Source organism: Camelus dromedarius, chromosome 10 (assembly GCF_036321535.1).
Source record: "Camelus dromedarius isolate mCamDro1 chromosome 10, mCamDro1.pat, whole genome shotgun sequence".
NCBI classification, from domain to species: Eukaryota; Metazoa; Chordata; class Mammalia; order Artiodactyla; family Camelidae; genus Camelus; species Camelus dromedarius.
Genome location: NC_087445.1, coordinates 78741695 through 78766755, shown reverse-complemented (window position 1 = coordinate 78766755; position 25061 = coordinate 78741695). Strand labels below are relative to the sequence as shown.

Sequence of the window (25061 nt, the reverse complement as noted above, 5' to 3'; positions counted from 1 at the left end):
TCATCTGCTTCTAAAACCAAGACGTAGAAAGGGCATCTACCACGAGTTACAAACAGACGCGCAGCGTGACCCACTAGCCTTCCCGACGGGCCAACGGGAGGGTCTCCCAGCTCCCGCTCACTGTGGACAGAGAAGGGAATTTTAAAGAATGGGCTCACGAGCTGAAAAGACACCCGGGGGCAGCTCGCCGGGCTTTCCGACAACCACCATGGTGCCCGAGCCCCCGCGCTGGGCACCTCACTAACCCACGGGAGGTGGTGGGGCAGCAGCCTTGGCGACGCCCCACTGCGTGCCCCCGTGCTCCCCTTCACAGCAAAACTCTGGGAAGAACTGCACACACTGCACCCAAAGCTCGCTGCCACTTCCATCCACTGTCCCGGGAAATGACCGCTTACCGCCTGCCTCTCGTCCACCCACACAGCAAGCTGCCAGCCCTGCCACTTTCCCCTCTTCAGAGTGGTCCTCAGCTCCCATGACCCCGAACTATCCGAGCTTCCTTCCCTGTCTCACAGCCGCCCCACCCTCCCCTGCTTCGTGCTGGCCCGTGGGGTGTCCCCAGGCTCCGTCCTCAGCTGATCCCCGTCCCCACTTCCGAGTTCCCCCATCAGCTACTCCCACAGCCCCACCCTCTGACCCCAGCCTCCGTGGGGTCACCACAGGGCTGCCCACCAGCAACAAGGACTGTCTTAGCCCGTCCCCCACCTCATAGCGTCATCCACCCTAGAGGCCCCTCAGCTCTACCTCAGATGCCTCACCTGTCACATCGGTCACGCGCCCCTGCCGCCCACGCCGGCCCCTCCCCTGGCCCTCTGCTCGGCCGCGGCCCTGGACCCACCGTGGACGGAGCCAAGTGGGGGCTGCACGGCTGCGCGGCTCTCCGGTCGCCCACGCAGGCCCAGCACCCAGCCACGCGAGCGGGGCTTACCAGGTCTGACTCGTCTCCGTCCTCCTCCTCCTCCCCGGTGCCGGCCGACTCCTGCTCCTCTTCCGATTCCCCGTCCGTCTGCCCAGCCACACCGCGCGCCAAGGAGAAAACAAAAACTCAGAGACCCTCAGTGGCTGGCGACGTAGCCAAATATGCTGTCTTCCCATGAGGTGCCCGGCCCCACCCTTCCCTGATCTGTACCCCTGGTCTGGGAGGCGTCAGGGCATCCAGTGCCTGCTGAGGGCTAGTGCACGGATGCCTTTAACCTGTGGCAGAATTCAACGAAAAGGTACCAGAGCGCACATGGTAAGGAGGCTCTCAGAGGCCACAAACTGACATAAAGAGCAAAGCTACCCCACCCGCCGGAGGGCAGCCGGCCCCAGGAACCTCATGCCCTTCCAGCCCTGCCACGCGCACGCGGACCAGAGCCCGGAGCGTTTCCAGCTGGACGGCAGAGCACAAACACTTCCGGGACGTTCCCTCCCTAATGGAACGGCAGAGGGGCCTTACTCTGTGCTGTGGGTGACTCCGTCTCAAGGCACTAGCACTATGAGTACCCGGTGCCCCCAACACACTCGGGCCCAGTTCCTCACTGGGTAGCTTCACCCTCGCATGGTCCATGGGCACCTCGCAGTTTCACATTAAGGTTACGTTCCAGACAAGCCACAACCCTCCGGGACAAATCAGCAGGCGTGCTCCAGCTGTGCCGGACGCTGGCTATGGACGTCCAGGAAGCTGCCGGAAGCACTGTCCGGGGTCTCCCCCAGGGACACAGGAGCCGAGGGCTCCCGCGCCACCGCCTCTGTTTCTCCCATTAAGCGTATTTCCAGGTCCTTGCTCTCTTATTCACTGCAGAAGCTACGCACACGGGACAGTAATCCGTGTCTGTTAAATATGTTGCAAACAGTTTCCTATTAGGTCCTGTGAGCCTCGCTGCTGGCGTTTCTCTCTACGAAACACTTCTGAGATTTTATTCGGCAAGTCAAACCCTCGTCTCTCCCCTCTTGGCTTCTGGGTGAGTCTTGCACCGCAAGGCCTTCATTTGAGATGAGAAACATGGTTCCCAACACTTTTTCCACAGTCCTATAGCTTGTGTTGACCCTTTACATCTGCAATTTTTTTCAAGTAACAGCTTTACGATTTTATCATTCACCCACCCTTAGATTCATCTTCTCAAAGTACCAGTTCACCGGTCCTGAGTACATTCAGAGCCGCACAGCCATCACCCCATCTAATTCCAGAACAGAGTGTGTGCTTGACCCAAGGGTCAACGCCCACTTCTCCCCAAGAGACCCGTCGGCCCCCCAGTGACCCTCTCTGGCAAGCCCAGGGTGGCGCGGCCGCCAGCTGGAAGCCCAGCTCTCACTACAGACCGTCTTCACAGACAGACAGGTTTGCTGGGCTCCCTGTCCCACCCGCTCGGCAGCCACCGCCTGCCCCAGCCCTGCCTGATCGCTGGGCCGCAGTCGAGCTGCAGTCCGTCCCCGCCCCACGGTGGGCACTTCCCACGTCGCTGGTTCCACAGAAGTCCCGTCAGAACTGACGAGAACTGTTCTGAACCACGGACGACACAGGGAAGATAACACAGCGGGTCTTCCTCAGGCAAGTGACGGAGTTCACGCCACGAACTCGCGATCTGCTCCACCTCTTCCAGCAAAGGGCTACAAATTTCGCCTTAGAGGTTACAGACATTGGTTGGTAAATTTACCACTAAGTACTCTGGTGATATTAAGGAATTACAGCCAGTTTTTACGTGTGATGCGTGGCTGTTTCTCAGAGTCCTTATCTTGAAAGACCCCTGTCTCAGGGCAGGCCGGGGGAGAAGCAGCCACCGCCGTCCTGTCCTCCACACATGCTCCAGTGAGGAACCCTCCCCTCACCCCCGCGTCTGTGGACACTCCTGACACCGTGTCACTGCACTTCTGAACCAGCCTTGCCACCACACAGACACCGGGAGGCTGTGCCGTGGTGGCCCGGGAGCTCGGCTCGGGAGCTACTGCAGCTGCTCCGCTGGTCCTGCCCTCTTTAGACGGGTGGCTGCACTCTCAGCAAACTCCTCTCCCTTGTCCTGTTCAACATGAAAGCTCCCTTCCGGGTCTCATTCCGCAGAATCACAGCCACAGTGACCAACCCGGGGCCCTGCTGGGGAGCGAGTGACCAACCCGGGGCCCTGCTGGGGAGTGGGCAACAACCCCGCCCCTGTGCAGTACTAGTTGGCAGTGCTTTAGACTTGCACCACTGAACACAGCCTTCTTTGTAGGACTCCGGTATCTTCAGTCAGCTCCATTTAAATGCTACCTTTAACGTTCGTCGAGTAGTTTCTTATTCTAAAAAGACTACGCAACGAAATACCAATGAAAACAGGCAGACCCACCGCCTGTGAAAGTCCTGCAGAGTGGCCGCAGAGGAAGGGGCTGGGCCACCTCACAAGGGCCACGACAGCAGCACACCCGGAGCTGGGAGGGGCCTGGGCACAGAAGGGCAGCGGCTGGCACAGCTGGAGGCGGGGACCTGACCCGCAGGCCCAGCACGCCTGCACGTCCCCCGAGCTGGGACCAGGACACCAGCCCGTTGGGGAGAAAGGCGCCCTCACTGCAGCACAGGCCACGGGGGCTCCCCTCCCGTGAGGCGACTTTTTAAAGGACAAACAACCATTCAGCTAACTGGGTGAGTCTTAAATGGCCACTTCACAAAAGAAGGCATCCAAGTGGCAAGTAAACACGTGAAAAAGTACCCCCAACCTTCCTGGAAACCAGGTAAAAGCAGATGAGGGCAGGGTATAAGACCACTGCACCAGACCGGCAGTCCAGACCCCCGTGACGGCCCGGGGGTGGGTGCGCCCGGGACAGCGTGACAGGAGGCACAGGCCCCACGCCGACTCCCTCCCATGCCCAGAAACCCCAAGAGCTGCCAAGGGCTCCCACTGAGGTGGGTCAGGTGCCCGCACGCCTGTGGCTGTGACCCTCCGCCCAAGGACCACCCAGCCCACAGCCTAATACGGGGAACCAGCGCCCTGGCATCAGCCTCACCTCCTAGACCTCAGCGACCCCGGAAGGGGCTTGGGGACCCCCAGACCACTTTCAGAACCCATTACCTAACAGTGGGCATGAATGAGTCCTGCAAACCTGATACTGGTTAGAGAAGCCACCCTCAGAGACAGGGATGGTCCTGCCTGGCCCCATGATGCCCAGACAAGACGGGCCGGGGGGGCAGTGATGGCCGGGCTTCCTCCCACCACCTGGCATGTGAGCAACCTCGCCTGGCCCTGAGCCCAAGCTCGTAAGGTGCCCCCTCCCTCAGCCCACCTCGGACCTGCGAGACCCCTCCCGACCACAGCTGCAGCCACACCCACCCACACTGGCCTGTCTGGCGGAGCTCAGTCCGCAGTTCAGGAAGTGCAGCCCCAGGGCCGTTAGGCCCGGCCCTGCCGGCTGCCGAGTTTCCCGCACTTTCTCTCCGGTCCTGCTCTGACCTGTTTCCCAGCCCTCGCGCTGGCTTGTCACGCATCGTATCAACATCTAGACCTATTCAGCGTCCAGACTCTTTCTGGAAGGTGAGGCCTTCCGTCAAAACAGAGAATCCAGAAACAGACTCAAGTTCAAATGCCAGACGGTGTATGCTAAAGGTGGCATTTCAAATCAGCAGGGAGAGAAACACCAGCCAGCAAACAGTGCTGGACACGCGTGGCTGACCGCGTGGCTGAGGGAGGCCATGGAACCCTGACCTCGCGTTGTCTTTAAAAAGCCTCACTGACACGGGCACGGGGAGGGTGGAGAACTCAGTGGTAGAGCACATGCTTAGCACGCACGAGGTCTTCTGTTCAATCCCAGGACCTTCATTAAAAAAAAATTATTGTAAGAGATGTGGTTAAAAAAAAACAAAACAAGCTTTGCTGAGAAACACTTTACGTGCCATAAAACTCACCCTCTCTGAATGCGCCCACCCCACAGTCTACACGTCACACGTCTGCACAGGAAGAACGAAACTGGTGAAGAATCTGCGTTCACGTTCATCCAAAACCGCCAGGAGCAAGGTCCTTGCGGAGTCAGAAGCAGGGCCCGGGAGGCATGTGGAGCCAGGCCAGCGACCGTGAGCTCTGACATCACAGGCGCGGCTGGAAGGCGAATGCCCACCTGCAGAGGGGCCGCAGCGCACTGTGCCCACACGAAGCTGCCCAGATCGCGGCACCAGGTGCACAAGCCGGCAGGAGAACGGGCGCCAGAGCAACACGCACTGACAGACGCGAAGGCGTGAGAAGTGGCCCAGCCCCCTGAGAACTCCAGCTCACACACTGAAGCGCAGATCTGAAGGCAGAGAGACAAAAGACAGTCCCTCTCAACCCGCGGCCGGCAGGAGCGGAGCTCGGGAGGGGCCCGGCGGGGAAGCCGCAGGAGGCAGGAAGGACAGGCCGGCTCCACAGCCTCCACGGGAGTAGGAGACATCCTTCCTCACACTTCCCCACACGAACGGAAAATAATACACGGTATTTCACAGCAAGGAATCTTTAAATTCCCCTTAAATCTCTAATGTTGGCATTTCCACCCAATTTCCTGTTGTTGTTGTTCTGGGGGAGGGCAGTCAGGGGGTTATTTATTTATTCCAGAGAACACACTGGGGACTGAACCCAGGACCTCGTGAGTGCTAAGCACGTGCTCTAGCGCTTGAGCTACACCCTCCCCACCTTCACCGACTTATTTTTGAATAATTTCCTTAAGAGCTGCAGGAAGCATTTAAAATTTTGCCCCAAAACCTGCTAAAAAAGTAGACCTGGCAAAACTGGCTGAAAATGAATTCAAATTTAAGCAACACCAAGAAAAGACGTCCCACAAACTCCAGAAGCTGAAAGAAAACCCCTGACACACCTCGAGGGCTGCGCCAGAGCACAGGCTGATGCAAAGCACAGACGCCAATCAGCAAAGGCCCCGGAGCCTCTCTGCCTGCCTTCAGGTCTGGGGTAACTCATCAGACACGCTGTCCCCCTTACGCAGCGGCGGTCGAAAGCTTTCTCAGTCTGACGCGCAGAACGGTGAAGCCACGGCTCCGTGCCGGCCTGGTTCTTAGCCATAGCTGCTCCCCACCCCAGCAGTCGGCCCAGCCTGCGGGGGCCACCTGCCTCGCTGCCCCCGAGGGGACCCAGATGAAGTGCCCGCACAAGGACGCACCGGACCCCGGACCTGCCAATGCACGCAAGCCCCTGGCCGGCAGCAGCCATCCAGCCCAGCGGGCCACCAACGCGCAGCTCCTGCCACCTAGCCCTGGGAAGCTCGTCGCCCGCTCCCATGAATGCCGCACGGGAAGAAGACATCGCTCTCATGAAAACCAACTAATCCAAACACCAAGAGAAACAAAACGCAAGAACCCCAGACAGATGAGAATGGGGGCTTCACTGAGGCCCGAAGCACTCAGACGGCTCAGGGTCGGGCCCACGGTCCCCGAGGAACCCCCAGGCCTACCTTCTGGGGGCGGTCAGGCTCCAGAGCGCTGTCCTGAGAAGTCCTGCCGTCCTCCGCGGGGAACACGGCCGGCGGGGCGCCTGGCTCCTCATCCTCATCTAGCTCTTCTGAGTCGTCCTCCTCTGAGTCCATCTCCAGGCTCTCCCCGTTCACGTGGAGGGCGCCATCGCCCAGGTCCTTCTCACCCTGGAACACGGCGGGGGCGCCCATCAGCAGGACCCCGGCATCGGACACCTGCAAACGTCCATCGGGGGCCGTGCAGGTGGGGCTGCCCCAGACCAGAGGCGCTCTAGAGCCAGGGTTCCGTGGAGGGAGGTTGAGGTCACCCCACAGCCTCACACGGTGCCCTTTTGGCCGGGGATGACTGGACAGGAGCACGCACGTCCAGCAGGCGTGCAGGAGCGCAGCGTCCCCGCCCCCTTACCTTGGCGCCCACAGTGGAATGAGTTATGCTCTTAAACATCTCAATCACCGTCCTCTGTTTTAACACTTTGGTCTTTTTCTTAGGAACCAGGCTATAGGTTCCCATTCTTCGTTTTTTCTTCCGAGATACTGCAGCTGCTAAAACAAAAGGCAAGCAAGCTAAAAAAAAAAAAAGTCAAAAGGGGACAAGAAAGAAAGAGAAATGCCACTCAAATGTTTTTTAAAGGCAGGTGGCAGTTTACAAACTGATCACCAAAATCATCAGTGCCCACAACAGAGACAGGCACTTCTTACACATCACAAACCGCACAGGGAAAGCTGAACACACGCCACAGGTGACTTGTTTTCCTCACGAGGAGACATTGCATGGCAGGGAGGGCACATGTGAACCCCTCCCTTGCCAGCAGGCAGAGCCACACTGGGACACTCAGGACCGACTCAGAAGCAGGGCCCGGGACACCCAGCCCACCTCGGAGCAGGGCTCCCCCAGCAGCTGAGACGGAAGGGCCTCCTCCAGGCACTGGGTGGGCCGAGCTCGCCCTCCAGGACTTATGTCTCTAGACATGTCCACCACTGACACACGGCCACCAAAGAGTGACTTCACACCATCGTTACCTGGAGCCTTCCTCCTCACTCAGTACCGCACACTGAGATGCGGCCCAGCAAACTGTCCGGGCGCAGGGGGCAGGGAAGGGAGAGGAGCGGAGGAAAGGGTGTCCAGGGGTCTGAGAGCAGGGCTTCTAGACAAGCAGCAGTGAGACCCAGTGGAGGATCTGGGGGCTTGTGGCCCTGACATCATCCTAGGCAAAGCAGTTCCAGGCTGACTGCTTATACAAAATGAGGGTCTCTGCAATATTTTATGTTTAAAACAAGTTCCAGGGTTAAAAACATCTGAAGACCATTGCTTTTAACATGGAAGGACTCCACTAAAGGGCTGACAAAAATACCCTACGTTTCGGTTCCACGTAATGCAGAGAAAGGATGTTGGGAGAAAGGGCCGAGTGGGCTGTCCGCAGAGGACTCCCAGGGACGGGGGCTGGCAGGGGCAGGACACGGAGGACAGTTGCCGAAGGCCTGTGGGTGCTCCCAAGGGGTGGGGAGGGAGCTCTGCGAACTCCAGGCAGACGCTGTGTCTGGGGACCAGGTGCAAGGAGGGGCCACACCGGCCCTGAGCTGGGGAGCCTGACCCCAGCCTGCGAGTGAGGAAAGGAGGCAGAGCCAGGGGCGGGGCTGTGAACACACCGAGCAGTTTCCAAAACTCATACTGAAAAACGAGGAATGAATAAAGCTAAAATAGGAACAATCTGAACATTCTAAGAGAAATACCGACTTTCTATATCACTGATTCCATAGAGGCCTACAGCTCCATCCAGCTTGAATTCTTTGAAACAAACAACACTGTGTCAAAATGGCCTAAAAGCTGGGGCGCAGGGGGACACGCCGGTCTTGTCCTCCGACTGCTGTGCTCCGTAAACAGCACGAGGGCTCCCTGGAGGAGGAAGGGCAAGCAGGGCCAGGACCCCGGCGGAGCACGAAAGTCCTTGCGAGACCACGTGGTCCCGTCAGAGGAACCAGCCCGAAGGCGAAGCTGGGATGACCTGATCATGACGGCCTGGGGCCCAGAGACTCACGTGAGGCTTCAGGAGCAACAGAGAAATGAACAGCGGGTGTGGGGCTGGAGGGGTGCGGGGCTTGCTTCCAGGCAAGCAAAGAGGGGACGACACAGCCGGAGACCCAACGGGGACAGTCGTCAGTCGTCAGTCTGGGTGGGCATCCTAAGGCGCCAGAGCCACCCAGTGGGACGAGAGAAGCAGGAAGTGAGGCCCTCAAGTCCCGCCTCCCGAGACACATGGTGACAAACAGGGGCTGCAGGCAGCAGCCCCGCCCCTGCCCCAGGAAGGCCGAGGACACCCACCCCCACCCCCAGGGATGGTCCCCGCCCTAAGCCTGGCCAGGGAAAACAGCAGCAAACCAGCATACAGACACTCCAGACTATCAGAGGCCAACGAGACACTAAGGACCACAGGAGGCTGGACCAGAAGTGCCTCCCTGAGCCATGAGGGACATCGAAAGAGCTGCAGGCAAAGGCTGAGGGAGGCGCGAAGCGCAGAACCCCAACTCCGACAGCCACACCGTGGTCACCTCAGAGGATCCCACGACCCTGTTACTTCAGGGAACACTGGAGTACTGAGAGGTCCAAGGGCCCAGTGTCTGCAGGTGACACTCATGTTTCAGAAGTAAAGCTCGATACCCTGGCTGGGAGGACACACAACTGTGCATGCGGAAAAACGGGGGAAGCCCAGAGGGATCCCCTGCAGAATTTCTGCAACTGTTACGGAAATCGGAAATTACTTACAAATAAGCATTTTGGACATCCTGAAGAAGACATGGACCCATTACCAAAACCCTCCCCAGTCCAGCCTCTCAGTGCACATCCCCCAGCATGCCCAGCACAGGCTGACCCCCTCGCGCCTGTGGGTCCTTGCCCGGCATGCGGGAGGGCCTGGTGGAAGTGGGTTCTACAGGCATGCCCAGCCCAGCGTCCTCCCTGTGGGGTCGCTCACACAGCCCCCACCTCCCGCAGAAGGCCGAGCGGGGAATCAGTTCATCCTCCCCCAACTGACCACAGGAGCCGCACCCCCGGGAAGGGCTGGGACAGAGGGAGCCCAGCCCCAGCCCCCGGCAGCACTGGACGGACCACCTGGGAGGCTTCTCCAGCCCAGGCCTCTATGCAACCAGCCCGTGGCAGTTAAGACCTGAGGACTGAGAACAGCCTCCATCTGAGCTGAAAACCAGCGGGGAAGGCCTGAGATTGTGGGGCCAGGTCCGGGAGGGTGCGGCTGCCGTCCAGGGCACAGGCACCAACAGTCGCACGACTCAGCCCGGTGAGCTAGGGGCCCAGGACACCCCCACCCTGAGCAGCAGTGTCGGACCCTTACCTGTCTGTGACTTCGTGGTGGCCACGTAGCACTGGTTCTGAGGTAGTGACTGGTGAAGGGGCGGGAAGGGGGGTAAAAGCTGCTGCCGACCAAACTCAGGGGCGTTTCTGCCCGTCTCCTCTCTCGGCTCCTCGGGGTCTCGGGCGTCTCGACCATCCCTGGGATCCTTGGCAGCCGCGTGCTTCAAAACACAGACAAGGAACACTGACCGTGACGCCCAGGCAGGAGGCACCGGAGCTGTGCGCCTCAGCTCCCAGTCCCTCTCCCCAGAGCCTCCCGGAGGACGGGCTGCGGGGGAAGGCCCAGGCCAGAAGCGTGGTGACGCAGCCCGCGGGGGTTGCGTTTGGACAGGGAGGCAGCGGCAGTGACTGTGTGGCTCACTGAACCTGAAGCATCTCCTACCTGGTCCAGTACAAAAAGCCCACCAGCCGTGGATGTAGGTGATGAAATGTAGCTAAGTTTAAAAATACGCAGAAAGAGAGCGACAAGCTCTCAGCAGGCGTCTCCAGGTGGTCAGGACCACACCCTGCAACAGCTCCACACGCTTTTCGCTTTCCCTCCCTCCGCAGTAACCACATCGCTTCTGAGACCACCTCCTGCTCAGTGTACCCACCTCCGAAGCGGCTTTCGCCCGCGCTCCCAGGGCCATTGACCACCTCCTGCTCAGCGTACCCACCTCCGAAGCGGCTTTTGCCCGCGCTCCCAGGGCCATGGCTGCCTGCGATTCGATGTCAAACCCCTGCCACCGCCCGAGGGCCTGGCCTTCACTCCTAACGATACTAACCCTCCCTCCATCTGCTTCCCTAAGTTCACTGACAGCCTGGAGACAGCTGGACCTCAAACCCAATTCAATGCAACCAAGCTTTGCACGCGCAGATGCACTAAACAGGGAGCAAACAGGCACCCTGTAACACACGGTGCTGGGAAAACTGACAGCCACCTGCAAAAGGGCAGAGCTGGACCCTGACCTCACACCACTGGCAGAAATGAGCATGGTGCGGATCAGAGACCTGGAATTATGAAGCTCCTAGAAGAAAACATAGGTGGGGAGTTTCATGACATTGCATTTGGCAATGAATTCTTGGATATTACACCAAAAGCACAGGCAACGAAAGAAAAAGATGAAGTAGATTTATCAAAATTAAAAATTTCTTGCAAATCAAACCAACAACAAGGTATTACCTCACACCTGTCAGAATGGCTATTATTAAAAAGATCACAAACAACAAATGCTGGAGAGGATGTGGAGAAAAAGGAACCCTCCTACACTGTTGGTGGGAATATAGTTTGGTGCAGCCACTGGGGAGGTTCCTCAAAAAATTAAAAACAGAATTACTGTATGATCCAGCAATTTCACTCCTGGTTATTTACCTAAAGAAAACTACAACAGTAATTCGAAAAAATACATACACTGCAGCATTATTTATGACAGCCAAGCAAACCGAGTGCCCATCTATAAATGAATAGATAAAGATGTGGTCCATAAACACAGTGGAATACTACACAGCCATGAAAAGGAATGGAACCTTGCCATTTGTGACAACGTGGATGGACCCAGAGGTACTACACTAAGTGAAATAAATCAGAGAAAAAAATACCATGATTGCACTTATAAGTAGAATGTTAAAAAAAAAATCAAAACAGACTGACAGATACAGAAAATAAATGGGAGGGAGGCCAGACTAAATAGATGACGGGCATTCAGAGGCACAGACCTCCAGTTACGCAGTCAGTCAGTAACAGGGGTGTAACGCACAGCATGGGAAACACAGTCAACAATGTTGCAATAACCTGCATGAGGACTCATCATGGTGACCAGCTTGTAACATATAAAAACACCAAATCACTGTGCTGTATACCTGAAACTAATATAATACTGTGAGTCAATTATACTTCAACTGAAAAAATTTTGACTTCTGTGCATCAAAGGACACAATCGACAAGAGTAAAAAGGCAGCCCACAAAATGGGATAAAGTCTTTGTAAACCACGTGTCTGCTAAGGAATCAATACCCGAAGCTCAACAAAAAACGACAACTTGATCCACAATGGGCAGGGCATCCGAGCAGGCGTTTCCCCGAGGAAGACACCCACATGGCCCAAAGCACGTGCAAAGCTGCCCAGCACCACCGTCCTCAGGAAGACGCACGTCCCCACCACACAGGGACACCTCGCACTCCCGGGCACGGCTGCTCCCACACAAACAGGAAACAAGTGTCGGCAAGGACGCGGACACACTGGAACCTCTGCGCACTGCTGGTGGGGACGTGAAACGGGACAGATGCCATGGAAAACAGCATGCTGGTTCCTCAGAAAGTGAACAGAATTATCATGATTTGGCAGTTCCACCACTTCTAGGCATACACTCCAAAGAATAAAAAGCGGGGACGTGAAGAGCTGTTTGTACAACTGGGTTCATGGCAGCATCGCTCACAAAAGGCAAGTGGTGGAAGCCACCCAGGTGCCCGTCGACAGAGGAAGGGGTAAACCAATGTGTGTGACGTGCACGTGTGTAGACACGTGTGTATGTATACATATGCATGTGTGTATAGTGTGCATGTTTGTGTGTACACGTGTGCATGTATATACGTGTGTATTGTGTGCACATGTGTATGTGTGCGTGTGCATATACACGTGCTTGTGTGTACACGTAAGCACATACATGTATGCATGTGTGTAACCGTGTATACTGTGTGTGCATGTTTGTACATATACACGTGTGTACGTGTGTATACACATGTGTATCCACGTATATACGTGTGTGTGTATGCAATGCAATATTTTTCAGCCTTTAATAGGAAGGAAATTCTGAGACCAGCTACAATAGGGATGTGTCTCGAGGACTTGGTGCTGAGTGAAATAAGCCAGATACAAAAAGACAAATCTTGTGTGATTCCACTCGTGTGAGGGACCGAGAGCAGTCAATTCAGAGACGGGAAGCAGAGGCAGGGCTGGGAGCTGGGGAGGGGAGGGTGGGTTAGGCTTCAGTGGGGACTGAGTTTCAGTTTGGGATGATGAGAAAGTCCTGGAGATGATGGTGGTGATGGCTGCACAACGATGTGAACTGAATTAACACCAGAGAACCAGACACTGAAAATTGGTTAAGGTGCTAAATTTTACATTATGTTATTTTAATACAATTTTCTTAAAAGGCATCCCCATCTCCTGGAGTCACCTTCAGGGAGACAGCTCCTCCTGCCAATAGGACTGCCTAGGGGCTGACACGGCCGAGCCATCTATGGTCTTCTCCCAGGGACCCACACTCTGCCCGCCAGAAACCCCTCACCTGGGCTCCTCCTGCCCAGGGCCCTGGACACAGCTCCTCTACCTGCATCAAAGCCCTCTCCCCTCCTCCAAGCACAGCTCTAACTGCAGGCTCCTCCGTGACTCCACAGTTAACCTGCCCTGTAACCAGTTAGTTCTGCAAATTCATCAGGCCTGTCTCTTAGCAAGATCACTGTCTGAACACGGGAACCCAATGTGTTGCTTCTTCATGTCCCCCAGCAACTACCTTGCACACCAAGCGGCCACCAACCTCGCCAAGCTCTCACAGACAAACGCAGCACACGAGTCAGAAGGGCACAGAAATGGGGGCAAAACTTGAGTCTGAGGACCTGAGGCTAATTCTCCCTCATGGCACAAACCCCATTCTTTGATTTAAAGTGTTATTTTTGAAAATCTAAAAAAAAAAAAAAAAAAAAAAAAATTAAGAACTGCTGAACTTGAGTGAAGACCTCAGATTCTGTTAGGGCTTTATCACCTGGCAAAGCAAAAAGACAAAAGAGACAGAGCAGACTCCCGCCAAAGCAAGAGAAGCTGGTGTTGACTTCACCGTGGGGAACCCCACACAGCCCCGGGCATGCCCCCACGCAGAAGAGGACCGCCACAGTGCAGGCTGCAGAGCAGGGTGTCCACATCACTGCCTGCGACCAAGATGCCTGTGGTCAACAGGGTCTGGCCCTTGCTGGCCTCCCCTCGCCCACCAGCTCCCCGCCTCGCCCCGGCTGCCGTCAGGCCTGCTGGGTGCTCAGCCCCTGGTGCACGAGCGCACCCAGTCCACTGAGTGCGAGTTCTCACAGCCCAGCTGCACCTCCTTCCAGACACTTAATTCGAGCTGCGGCTGGCCCAGGTCTGCACAACCACTGCATGAAGAGCATTTCCCCCACCAGACTGCGCGCTCAGGGCAGGAGCACATCTTTTTTTCCTTGAGGAAGGAGCCAGGGAGGGTGTGAGCACAATTCAGCTGGGGAGACGGGTCTACGGCACGGGCAGTCCAATGCAGAAACAAAGGTTTCCTTCCAGGAGTTTCCACCGTCTTGGCCCGAACAGCGGATGAGTCTAGCCCTGTGCCAGCGCCTTCTGGTGGACCTGACGCTGGGCATGCAGGGGCAGTGCCTCTGCACTGCCCAGGGGTGTGAGGCCACAAGGCTGTGAGAACACCTGCAAGTTTAAGCTCTCAAAGGAAAATGGGTTTGTTATCACAAGCATGCAACACTCATTCAATCATAGGAATGACTGTTTTCAAAACACAATTTTCAATAAAACATGGTTTCCTAAGAAAACCAAACAAGACTGAACTGGGCCTGGGAGCAGGAAGCCTGAGGGCAGGAGAGACCGGGGCAGGAACCCAGGGCTGGGAGCCGGGAGGGCACCGGGTCTCCACGTCGTGGATTCCTCCCTCCTCCCACAGGGTCCCAGGAGCCGCTGAAGTTCCAGGGTGCGAAGCAGGCAGGTTCCAAAGCCTCAAAGTCCTTCTGTTCTCTTTCCCTGCAACTGACCACCTGAGAATGTTCAATAACTTCCAACAAAATGACATGTTGCAATCAACTGCATGCTACTAATAATTACAATAACTCAATCCGGAACAAATCAACCCTTAAACGAACCTCATGGTCAGAGAAATTTCCTGAAATTAAATTTCAAATTGTTTTTTTTCCCCTAGAGGACTATGACAGGGTAACAATAAAAAAAATCCTCAAAAATAAAAGTATATTAGAATAAAATTCTGAAGTGGGGATGGAATAGAAGTATAATTTCAAGGAGATAAATAATGCAAACTTTCTGATGTGCATTTTGATAGCGGTGGGCCAAAAACTCGCAGGAAAAAAAAGAATTTCACCCTAAGTCTCCTATCTAATGGAAAAACTCACGATGGATCATGCTTTAAAGTTCCCATAAAACCGAAGACCTTTATAAAAGCTGGAGGAACTCTTCAGGACCCAGAGTAGGTGGAGCTGAGGACAGGGTCAGGGTGGGTGGGGAGACTGCCGAGGGGAGCCCTGTGGAGCTGGGAGGGCACGTAAGCCCACACTGTGCCCTCGGTATGTACAAGGTTACCTGAGAGGGACAGCGGGTGGAGGGCATGTGGGGTCTCTCTGTACTGCCTGTGTGGCTTCCTGTGAATTCACCATTATTAACAAGTTTTGATGTCCGGCACGTACAGAACACTGCAAAAGGTGGTGGGCAGGCCAGGGCAGGCCAGGCTGAGGGGCCAAGCCACACAGTGGGACTGGGGGTCGGGGCCCCGCCCAGGTGAGCAGGCTGTGGGGTCCCAGGTGTGTGGGCAGCGGCCAGCATTCCAGCTCCACAGCGCTACAGCCAGGCAATACAAAATCACAGAAATAAAAATGCGCACACGCCGGGGGGAAGTCATCTCGGGGGGAAAACCACCATGGACAAGCAGCGCCGAGTCCAGCAGAACTCCCACTCGAGGAAACAGTTTTAACAGAGACACAGGAGGGCTATCAGTAATGTCTTCTAGAGGGCAAAACAAAAACTTACCTAAGCACACAGATTTTTTTTTTAATTAAAAAAACTAACCAAAGGCATCAGATATGAAAAAAATAACTGTCAAAAATAAAACTATCAATATACGGAATGAGCAGCAAGACTGAATGCTAAAGAACAGACTGGGAGGCTGGAAATCAGGCAGGAGTGTCTGGGGAGACAGAACTTCCATGTCCTCCAGGAGAGTGGAGGGGACGTGCCCTCCGACCTCTGACCTCGGGCGTCTGATTGCAAAGCCCAGAAGTAGGGGAGCCATGCCTGCCCTGGGGCCAGTGGGAGGACAGGCGCCGAGGCCTCAGCAGAGCAGGGCGGCGGGGGGCGGGCAGGAGGCAGGAGGAACCGGAGCCCCCGGCCCAGGGCAGGGGAGGGTGACCTGGCGGGCGAGGGGCCCCTTTGAGAGCAGCACTCAAGGCCTCCGATGGGCGCACAGAAGTCCCCTGTCCTTACAGTAGAACGTAAGGGAGGACAGACAGACAGCCAGACCAACCGAGCGCGGCCCCACCCCAGGCGGCGCATTACCAGGCCCAGACTGGACTTCGGCATGGTCTTCCGCGCCCGGTGCACCTTGACGTCGGCGCCTGGGGCCGGAGCCCTCCTGTCCTCCGCCTCCTTGCTCCCCTCCCCGAGCGGAGCCGGCGCCGCGGCCGGCGGCTGACAAAAGGCGCTGGGAGTCCTCCCTTTGCTGGCCCCGCCGGGAAGGGTCTTCGCCGCGTGACCGGGAAGGGAGGAGGCCAAGGTGCTGGCGCCCCGCAGCGACTGCTCCGACAGGGAGGCCTTGCCGAGGAAGTAGCCGTTGCTGCCAACGCTGGAGGTCTGAGCGAAGCCGTCGGCGCGAACGTGATTGGGCTTCCCCAGCTCAGGGTCTCTGTCTGAAATCCCATTTTCCGCGATTCGAGCCGCCGGGCCGGCACCTTCCTGGGGGCCGACTTTCGTGCCTTCCTGAGTGAGCTTCACTGCGTTTGGGTGACTGTTGGCATCGCTCTTGTCACAGGACCCATTGGCCTCGCCGTCTGCAGCCGCATGGGCCTCCCCACCCTGCTTCTCAGCTGAGCCCTCGTCCGCCGCCATAGGAGTCTCTGTGGACAGAGGAGACACGTTAGTGGTTCCCCCGAGCCCCACCAACACCGGTGCCCAGGAACACTGCCTAAAGAAAAACCATTTCATTTCACCGACAAACATCTAGGCTCAGACAGCCTAAATATAAAGAGACGTCCTGGATGTCATCTCAACAGTGAGTGAGTTGAGGGGGGACCCCATCCCGAGGGTGGTCCACCCTGAGCTCAGGCCGCAGTCCTGCCTCCACCCACTTCTCCGGTGAACTAATTTTTAAAAGATTGCAAAACACATTACACAGATGTACATAAGCTCCAGGAACAAATTCACGGCTGGAAAACAGAAGTGGGGAGGATTCAGAGACGAGAAATGAGGCCTTGGAAGCAGCTTCACAAGACAGACGTGAAGAAAACAGGTGGAGCTCTCAGCCTGGTACGAAGCCCTGGCTCTGGGAGGCCCCGCCCCTCCAAGACCCCCAAGAGTGGGATGCGCCTTGGCGTCAGCAGCAAGACAGTACTCGGGGCCTCGCTGCAGACTACAGCAGAAGACCCGCGCTTACGGCGCGGGGGCAGAGGGGGCTCTGGTCACACTCCAGACTGCTCCTCTCACCACCCCTCTCCAGGCTTCCAGGGTTATCACCTGCCATGACTCCGCCCGTCTTCACTGCTCTGACCCCTGGACGGTGGGGTCTGCAGGGCTCTGTCTGTGTGCACCACTGCACCCTGAGCACAGAAATAGCAGTGCAGTAAAAACTTCCTAAACAAACAAATAGCTATTAATTTTTTGAAAATCCTTAGCAAATCAGAAGAGGCAGAAAGTCTCTTAACTTGGAAAAGGCTGCATGTCACACCCTGCAGCAAACATACACTGATTCAGAAATACGACGCGAATTCCACGTAAGATCAGAAGTAACATGAGGACAGCCACAAACACCACAAGGGTTAACACAAGCGGGAGTCCCAGGTGACTGGAGAGAACAGGGGTTGGGGGGGCAGGCCCTCCAGCCACCTGGAACCTGTCAGCGATTCAAACATCAGCGCAGCAGGACCGCTGAGTCGGAAATCGAGGCACAGAACCCAGGGCATTTTTCTACGCCAGCCTTACCTTAACTTTTTAGAAAATGTGAGAGAAAAAATAAGATAGTATTCACAAAAGCAGGAAAGCTATAAAGGATATTAAACTTTAACCAAGGCCTCTGTGGAGGGAAAAAAAAAGTTTAATAAGAGCATTTCATGACCTTGAATGGGTTGATAAAAATAAAAAGATGCAAGTTGCCTCAAATTAAACCTGTAAGTTCAGTGACAGCCTTATCAAAACCCCTATCGGCGTACTGAGGAACTCCATAACCTAATCCTAAAACATGCAGGAAAAAATAAACTTCCACAAAGGCAAAGCAAGTGGTGAAAAAGAACAGTGGGGGCAAGGAAATGGGCTTCCACGGAGGAGACAGGTCTGGTGGGTCTCTGCTGACACAGCGGAGGCCACAGACGGCAACACCGCGGGGTCTGAGCACAACCCACGTGAGTCAGGCGCCGACAGCTGATGGGAAGGCAGACTCCCGGGTAATTCGACCAACTCCGTCCTGGATGGTCGGATAAGCTGGCAGAGATTCTGGTGAGGCCCCCATGTGTGGAATTGATTTTCAGGGGTTCCGAATCAGCTGGCAAAGCCCTTTTCCCCAGACAGCGGTTTGAAATACAGCCATCTCCTCTCATGAGGGAAATCCAGCAGGACTCTGGAGGCCCTGGCCGCTGCCATCAGGCAGAGAGGGCCGTCAGTCAGAAAGCAGCAGCAACGTGCCTTCGCAGCCGACAGGGCCCTGCGAGCAGAAAACCAGAAGTGATCTCAGGTGATCTGCCGAGCCTTCGCAGCCGACAGGGCCCTGCGTGCAGAAAACCGCAAGTGATCTACAGGTGATCTACCGAACCAATGACTGAGTTCAGAAAGACTGGTTAGAAGAACAAAGCTGGATCTAGGCCTCACACCTTATATAAACATTAACTCAAGATGGAAAAGGAATGATAATATAAAATGCAGACTACGAAACTCTCCTCCTGGTCTAGGGCTCAGCAGAGAGTCTCATCCTTAACACCAAAAGCACAGTCCCCAAAAGGAAAACTGACAAACTACAGTTCATCAAAATCAAAAATGTCTCAAAACTAAACAGTAGCAAATCTAAGCCACACTGAGATGCCTCTTCACGCCCTCTGGGATGGCTGTGATTAAGGAGATGAGCCTGCAACACGTGGAGAGGTAGAAGACCTTGTGCCCTGACGCTGGGAATGCTGGGACTGCTAAGCTGTGCGTTTGTATTGGCAGTTGTGGCAACTTCTCACAAAACCACGCATCCACCATGCAAAAGCAAATGCACTCGTGGCGTTTCTTCCAGGGAAATGAAGTCGCGCCCGACAGACATGAACACAGGTGTCCCACGGCTGCAACAGACGCCCTTCAGCAAGTAAGTGCTTATCAGACCGCGGCCCAGCCGCCCAGACTCTGCTTAAGGTGAAGCAGCACCCGGGAAGAGTCCCAGGGAATTGCTCCAAGTGGAAACAGTCAACCCCACAAGGCAGCGCTCCGCATGCTCCTGCTCACACAGACCCAGAGCACAGGCCGCTGGCGCCAGGGCCACACCGAGGGCAGGACGGGAGGGGCGGTGGGCACAGAAGAGGATGCTTGCGACACGGACGCGCTCTGCAGACTGGCGGCGGTGGGGGACGCACAGACCCACACGTGTGATAAAAACGCACCAAGAAACAGGGAGTGCAAGCAGAAGCGGGGAAACCCGAGTGAGGCTGGCAGACGGTCTCAATGCCGACACCCTGGTCATGACCCTGTGCAACGGTTCTCAGGATGCCACCACTGGGGAAACCGTAAAGGGGGCGTGGGGTCTCTCTGTTTTAGGTCTCATAACTGTGTGTGAATCTACAATTATCCCAAAGTAAAGTTCAGTCACAGGAGACAAACTGCACATCCATGTACTAGCAACAGGCAGTTCTAAAGTGAATGCTGAACACCAGGTACAGCAGCACAAGGAGACAGGGAACAATCCAGAGGGCAAGGCCTGGACACCAAAGAGCAGCAGACGCAGCCAAGCACGGTTCAAGGAAGATTAAATAAACGGAGAAGCGCGGGTTCCTCATGAGTCAGAAAACTCGATACTGACTCGTACGTGGGTGGGCAACAGCAGCTCGACCAGGTGAGAGGAAGTCCCAGTGCCGGGCGTTCAGGAGGGACCCCAAGGGGCCAATACCTCAGCAAGAAGGTGCGACGGCACCTGCTACAGAAGCCAGGCCCCCCAGGCGGCCTCCAGCTGCCGGTCGCGGCACGTCAGCGCTGAAACGGCTTACAGCCAGGCCAAGAAGGGCCGTCCTTGTCTGCAAGTCAGTCAGTCAAGCACCCTGGAAAAATCCAACAATGGGGGGGGGCGGCGGGGAATAACCAAATCCAACATCACAGTCAATCCACCTGCAATACAACTCAAAATAGCTAACCCAAAATTACAAGGCACGGAAGAGAAGCAGGAGAATCCATGAGGAGAAAAACTGGTCGGTCAAACACCCAGATCTGACGCAGAGGGTGGAAGCGCGGCTGCCGCAGGGCTGCGGCTCGCCGACCGCGGGAGGAGGGCAAGACATTGACACGGCCCGGCGCCCAGCGGGGCTCCTGAAGATGGCGATCGGCGAGCCTACGTCCTGAAGCCACCATAAGACGACATCACCGCAGAGGGGGCGGAACACCCAGAACACCCTCGGCACCTGTGCCAAGCAGCGCCCAGAGGCTGGAAGGCCGAGGACCCGGCCCGGTGAGCCAAGCCGTGGGGCCTCCCGGGCAGAAGTACCTCACACGGGGCCCACGACAAGAGGGAGTGAAAACGTAGCCTGGAAGAAGTAATGGCTGAAAAACATTTTTCTGCCAACGATTTTCCAAATTTAGTGAAAACGGTAAAATCAAGGAACGGTGAAGCTTAATGAACTCTAGTCAAGAAAAGCAGAAGCTGGACCAAACCACAACAATAACCAAACTGCTGAAAACCAGGGACAAAACCCCACGGCAGTCAGAGGAGGCACCCCCACACAGAGGAGAAGAGAAGAACGCGTGGGTTCCTGGGAAACACCAGCAAGCGAGGGACAAGGGGCCCCGTCTGCGAACCGCCTCGTGAGAGCTCCACAGCCAGCACCTCAGCCAGACGGCTGAGAAAACCGGTGACGAACAGAAAGACAAGCTGAATGCCCAATAAAATTCTTCTGGCGAGAGGGAAGTGACACCACACAGAAACTCACCTACAAAAAGGAACTAGGAGTATCAGAAATGATAAACACCCAAGAAAATATAGAAGAACTTACATCCTTGCTCAAGTTTTGTTAAAAGATAACTGAATGATTAAAGCAAACACAGTAACAACAGACTGTGTGGCTTATAACATCTGCAGAAGTAAAATCTACAGCCACAGCGTCAAGGATAAGAGGGGAAGCGGAGCGGACTATTTTTAAAATAAAACGTTATACCCAGAGTGGCATAATACCATTTAAAGGCAGACTCTGACTAAAGATGGATTTGTGAGCCTCAGAACAAACACTGAAAAGAAAGAAAGGGGACAGCTAACAAGCCAACAGTGGCAATGATAAGGAGTCACAAAACATATTCAGTCAAAAAGAATGTAACAACAGGGAAAAGGGAGCAACGAAAAAATGGAAAAAACAGGAACAATACAAATCCATGGTCCAAACACCTCAGTGCAAAGGCGGACGTCACCCGACTGGGCACAAAAGTCAGACCTAGTTAAACTGTGCCTGCCCACAAGAAACCACTTCAAACCTGCGTCTTAAGACACAGACAGGCTAGATGTAATCAATGGGAGAGACACAGCACACAGCCCCCGAGGGGACGTGGGGTGACCACACACCAGCAGCAGAAGACTTCAGACAAAGAGTGTCTCTTTGCAGACCACATGACATCAGACATGGAAAGTCCAAAGGAAGTCAGAAAAGCCACAAGTAACAAGCAGGCTCAGTACGGTTGCAAGGTATGAGTTCAATAAACAAAAATAAATTGTATTTTATATACAGTTCTATGTATCAGTGAGCAAATTTTAAAAGACACTTTTTAAAATTGCATCTGAAAGAGTGTTGAAAATACTCAGGGGCACACTCACACACACACGAAGCAGTGTGAGGCCTGTGCACGGAAGCCACGAGACACGACTGGGAGAAATTAAAGACCTGAATCACCACAAAGACACCCCACGTCCACGGTTGGACGGCGCTGCGCTGCTGAGACCACGGTGCCTCCCAAGTGACCTCAGCACAGTCCACACCAAAACCCCGCCCGGCTTGGCCGCAGACACGCTGACCCTGAGGTTCACACGGACCCAGAAGAGGCGAACTTGACAAGGAGGCCGGACACATCCCCATTCGGCAGCTTCCTACGAAGCAACAGAAACCAACAGGGTACGGGCGCCAGCGAGAGGAAAGATGTCATGGAACAGAAACAAACCCTCACGTTTCCAGACTCGTGCCTTCTGACCGATGCAAGGACAGTCCAATGGGATAGTCTCCTCAACAAGTGGCGCTGGGACAGACGGACCCCGACCTCACACTACGAAATGGATCCAAGACCCAAGCGTAAGACGAAAACACACGCACACATCTTTGTGACCTTCCGTGAAGCAATGGTTTCTTACACGCAAGAGTACAAGCAACCAATGAGAAAAACAGAGAAAAGCCTGGACTTTATTTTGAGCTTCCAAGGCCACCACCAAGAAAGGGAAAAGACAACCCAGAGGCTGGAGAGAATCTTTGCAAATCACGCATCTGATAAGGAGCCTGTATCTGCAATATGTTTTTAAAAACCTGGCACTCCATCAATAAAAATCAACAACCAATTTTTAAAATGGGCAAAGGGTCTGAATAGACATTTCTTCACGGAAGGTACACAGACGGCCGGTGCACAAGAAGAAAATGCTCAGCACCACCAGCCATTAGGGAGACTCAAGACCACGAAGAGACTGCACTGCACGCCCCCGGGGCGGCTGCAATGAGGAAGGCGGGAACCAGCAAGGGCTGTCAGGAGCCTTCCTCACCGCTGGGGGTGGTCCAAGCGGGCAGCTGCCACAGGAATCAGTCTGGAGGTTCCTCAGAAGGAACATCGAGGCCTTGGCTCAGGGGCCGAGTGTGAGGAGGAACTGGCACCTGGCAGCATTCACCCGTACCTTCATTTAGGAAAGGCCCCAGGAGGGGAGCCAGGGGGAGGGGGAGCCAGAGAGGGTGGGAGCCCATGAAGAGGACGTTTCACGGAACAGGGGGGAGGACAGCACCAGGAGAACACTGGGCGAGGTCTCCAAAGGTTCTGCCAACATGCACAAAGGGACAGGCAGCTCTGGGAGGCGAGCGCCCCAGGGCCAGCTGGGGGTGTGGCAGCGAGAGCAGGTGGGCTGGGGAAGAACCCGGGGTGAAGGTGAAGACAGGATGCAGGGCAGGGCCACGGCCATCAGTCCACCAGGGACAGGCCTGGCTGCCAGGGAAAGATGCCCCAAGGACAGAGGGCAGACCTGAGCCAGCCCCTCAGAGAGCAGGTGTCTGACCTGGAAGGGAGTGGGGTTTGGACTAGCCCTGGGCAGCAAGGTCCCTGACCCCACAAGCCCCCTGCTCCCAGGAACCCAACACTGGGAGACTCACGGTGCCCGGGGCAGTGGCCGCGCCAGGAGGAGCATGGCCCCATCGCTGGCAGGGCTCCTCCCACGGTCTCGTGTGCTCAGCCCTCATGTCCGCCCCAGCTGTCCCAGGACCGCATGCCCAACCTCGTGCAGATGCAGCCAAGCAGAGTCCAGTGCCCACATCGCTCCGGGGCCTCCTGTCGCATGGTGTCCGGTCAAGATGCTACTCCCCAGTGGCCTGGTCAGCACCTTGGTCAGCACCCTGGTAGCCCACGTGTGAGACAGCGGGGTTCACCTGTCAGTCTTTTCCCCAAGTCTTAACAAACGTAGAGCCCTGCGTCTCCCACCAGGGCTCCTCCCAGGGTAGCCAGGACCCCCAAAGTTCCCCTCTGCAAACACCCCCTTGCCTGCCAGCCTCCCTGCTTCCTGGCACCTCCGCTGTTTCCAGAGCCCCCAGATTCACCAGCAAGGACGTCACACCAACAGAGTCATGGCTCATGCCTGCGGGGGGCTCCCCTCACTCAGCAGATCACCTTCTGTGCCCACCACACCCAGCACCGACCAGGCCACAGCCCGCAGCGGTCGGCGACCAACTGAACAAGCTGCCCCGCACCCACTGGCTCCCGGGCGCAGGGACCAGGACCTCAGGCCAGCCCCACACAACCAGGCACAGCCTTACCTTCTCTCAGCAGCTCAGCTCTCAGGCAGCGGTCCTGCTTCGTCTCCCCCTTTGCCGGAACCGCCTGCTGAAGAGAAACAGCCATCAGCGCAACCCGTCCACCCGCCAGCCGGTCTCTTCTCAACGGGCACCGAATCCGAACCACAACCGGACCACGGGTAAAAGCCGCTACCAGTGGGCCCTCGGCAACCAGGGAGCACCCGGCCAGCGGCAGACGCACAGAACACGGTCTCCCCAGAGGAGGAGGACTAGCATTCAAACCAGGCCAAGGAAATGGCTACTTTACCCGTACTTGGGGGACACTGTCTTAACAAGAACGCATCCATGCATTGCTTTCATAATTAGACATCACAAATGTTTTGGCTCTATTATAGGAATGCTACAACTTATTTCAAAGTGCATTCTGCTGGTGACAATACTTCATGTAAGTATTTCAAATGTCCAACCCCTACAAAACAGGTCAGAAACAGATAAATCAAGAAAACTCAATAAAAACCTGAGCCACTCAGGAGCTCAGTCTCCCACACTGAGGCACGAATTATACGAGCGCTCCTGCAGTGTCGTGGCTCCTTCCTCGTCTCTAACACTGAAGTGCATAGTTATTTAAGTGTTCTGCAAGCCTGTCCTTTTACTGCAGAGCATCCAGAGTACACCAGCCCTGACCGCCTGAACTTCAGGGCTCTTCTAGGGGCTGATGTCAGAGTTTCTGTCATCTTTCTCTCACTAGCCACTGTTTATCTAAAAAAAGAAAAAAATCAGCCGTGTGGCAGACACCAATGGGGCAAGCGCCTGAGAGGGCTGAGCCTTGGACCCTCCTGTGCAGGGGAGTCCTGGTCGTGGGCCTCTGTCAGCCCCAGAAAGCCTGGCCCTTCTCGGAGGCTCCCTGCAGCCTCCTGCACAGAGACCCAACCACTGATGCCATCATGGAAGTGAGTGTCTTCTCATTTTCTCACTCCAACTTAGCAAACACAGTGCAAAGGGCCCAAAGGGAAAGTTCTAAACACAGCAATAAGGCTGTAACCACAAAGAGTGCCAGATTCGATGCTGCTTCCAAATACTTAATCTTCAAAATGGTGTGTCTGGCTCACTGGACACCCCTCCAGGGACCAGCACAGATGGAGCCTGGTGCACACGGGCCGAGGGGCAGG

At 55.6% G+C, this 25061-nt stretch overlaps 1 protein-coding gene across 14 annotated transcripts in view; it reads right to left on the bottom strand.

The window, feature by feature from the left end:
• Nucleotides 1-25061, bottom strand: part of EHMT1 (euchromatic histone lysine methyltransferase 1) — a gene marked incomplete at its 3' end in the record, with an annotated part of 95625 nt that overhangs the window by 27409 nt on the left and 43155 nt on the right. For 6 of the 14 annotated variants that reach the window (XM_064490839.1, XM_064490842.1, XM_064490834.1 and 3 more), the window contains 6 exon segments: nt 926-1003; nt 6379-6564; nt 6803-6960; nt 9741-9921; nt 16046-16602; nt 23914-23980. In XM_064490839.1, coding sequence (XP_064346909.1) covers nt 926-1003; nt 6379-6564; nt 6803-6960; nt 9741-9921; nt 16046-16602; nt 23914-23980 — 1227 coding nt within the window. 14 annotated transcript variants of the gene reach the window in all.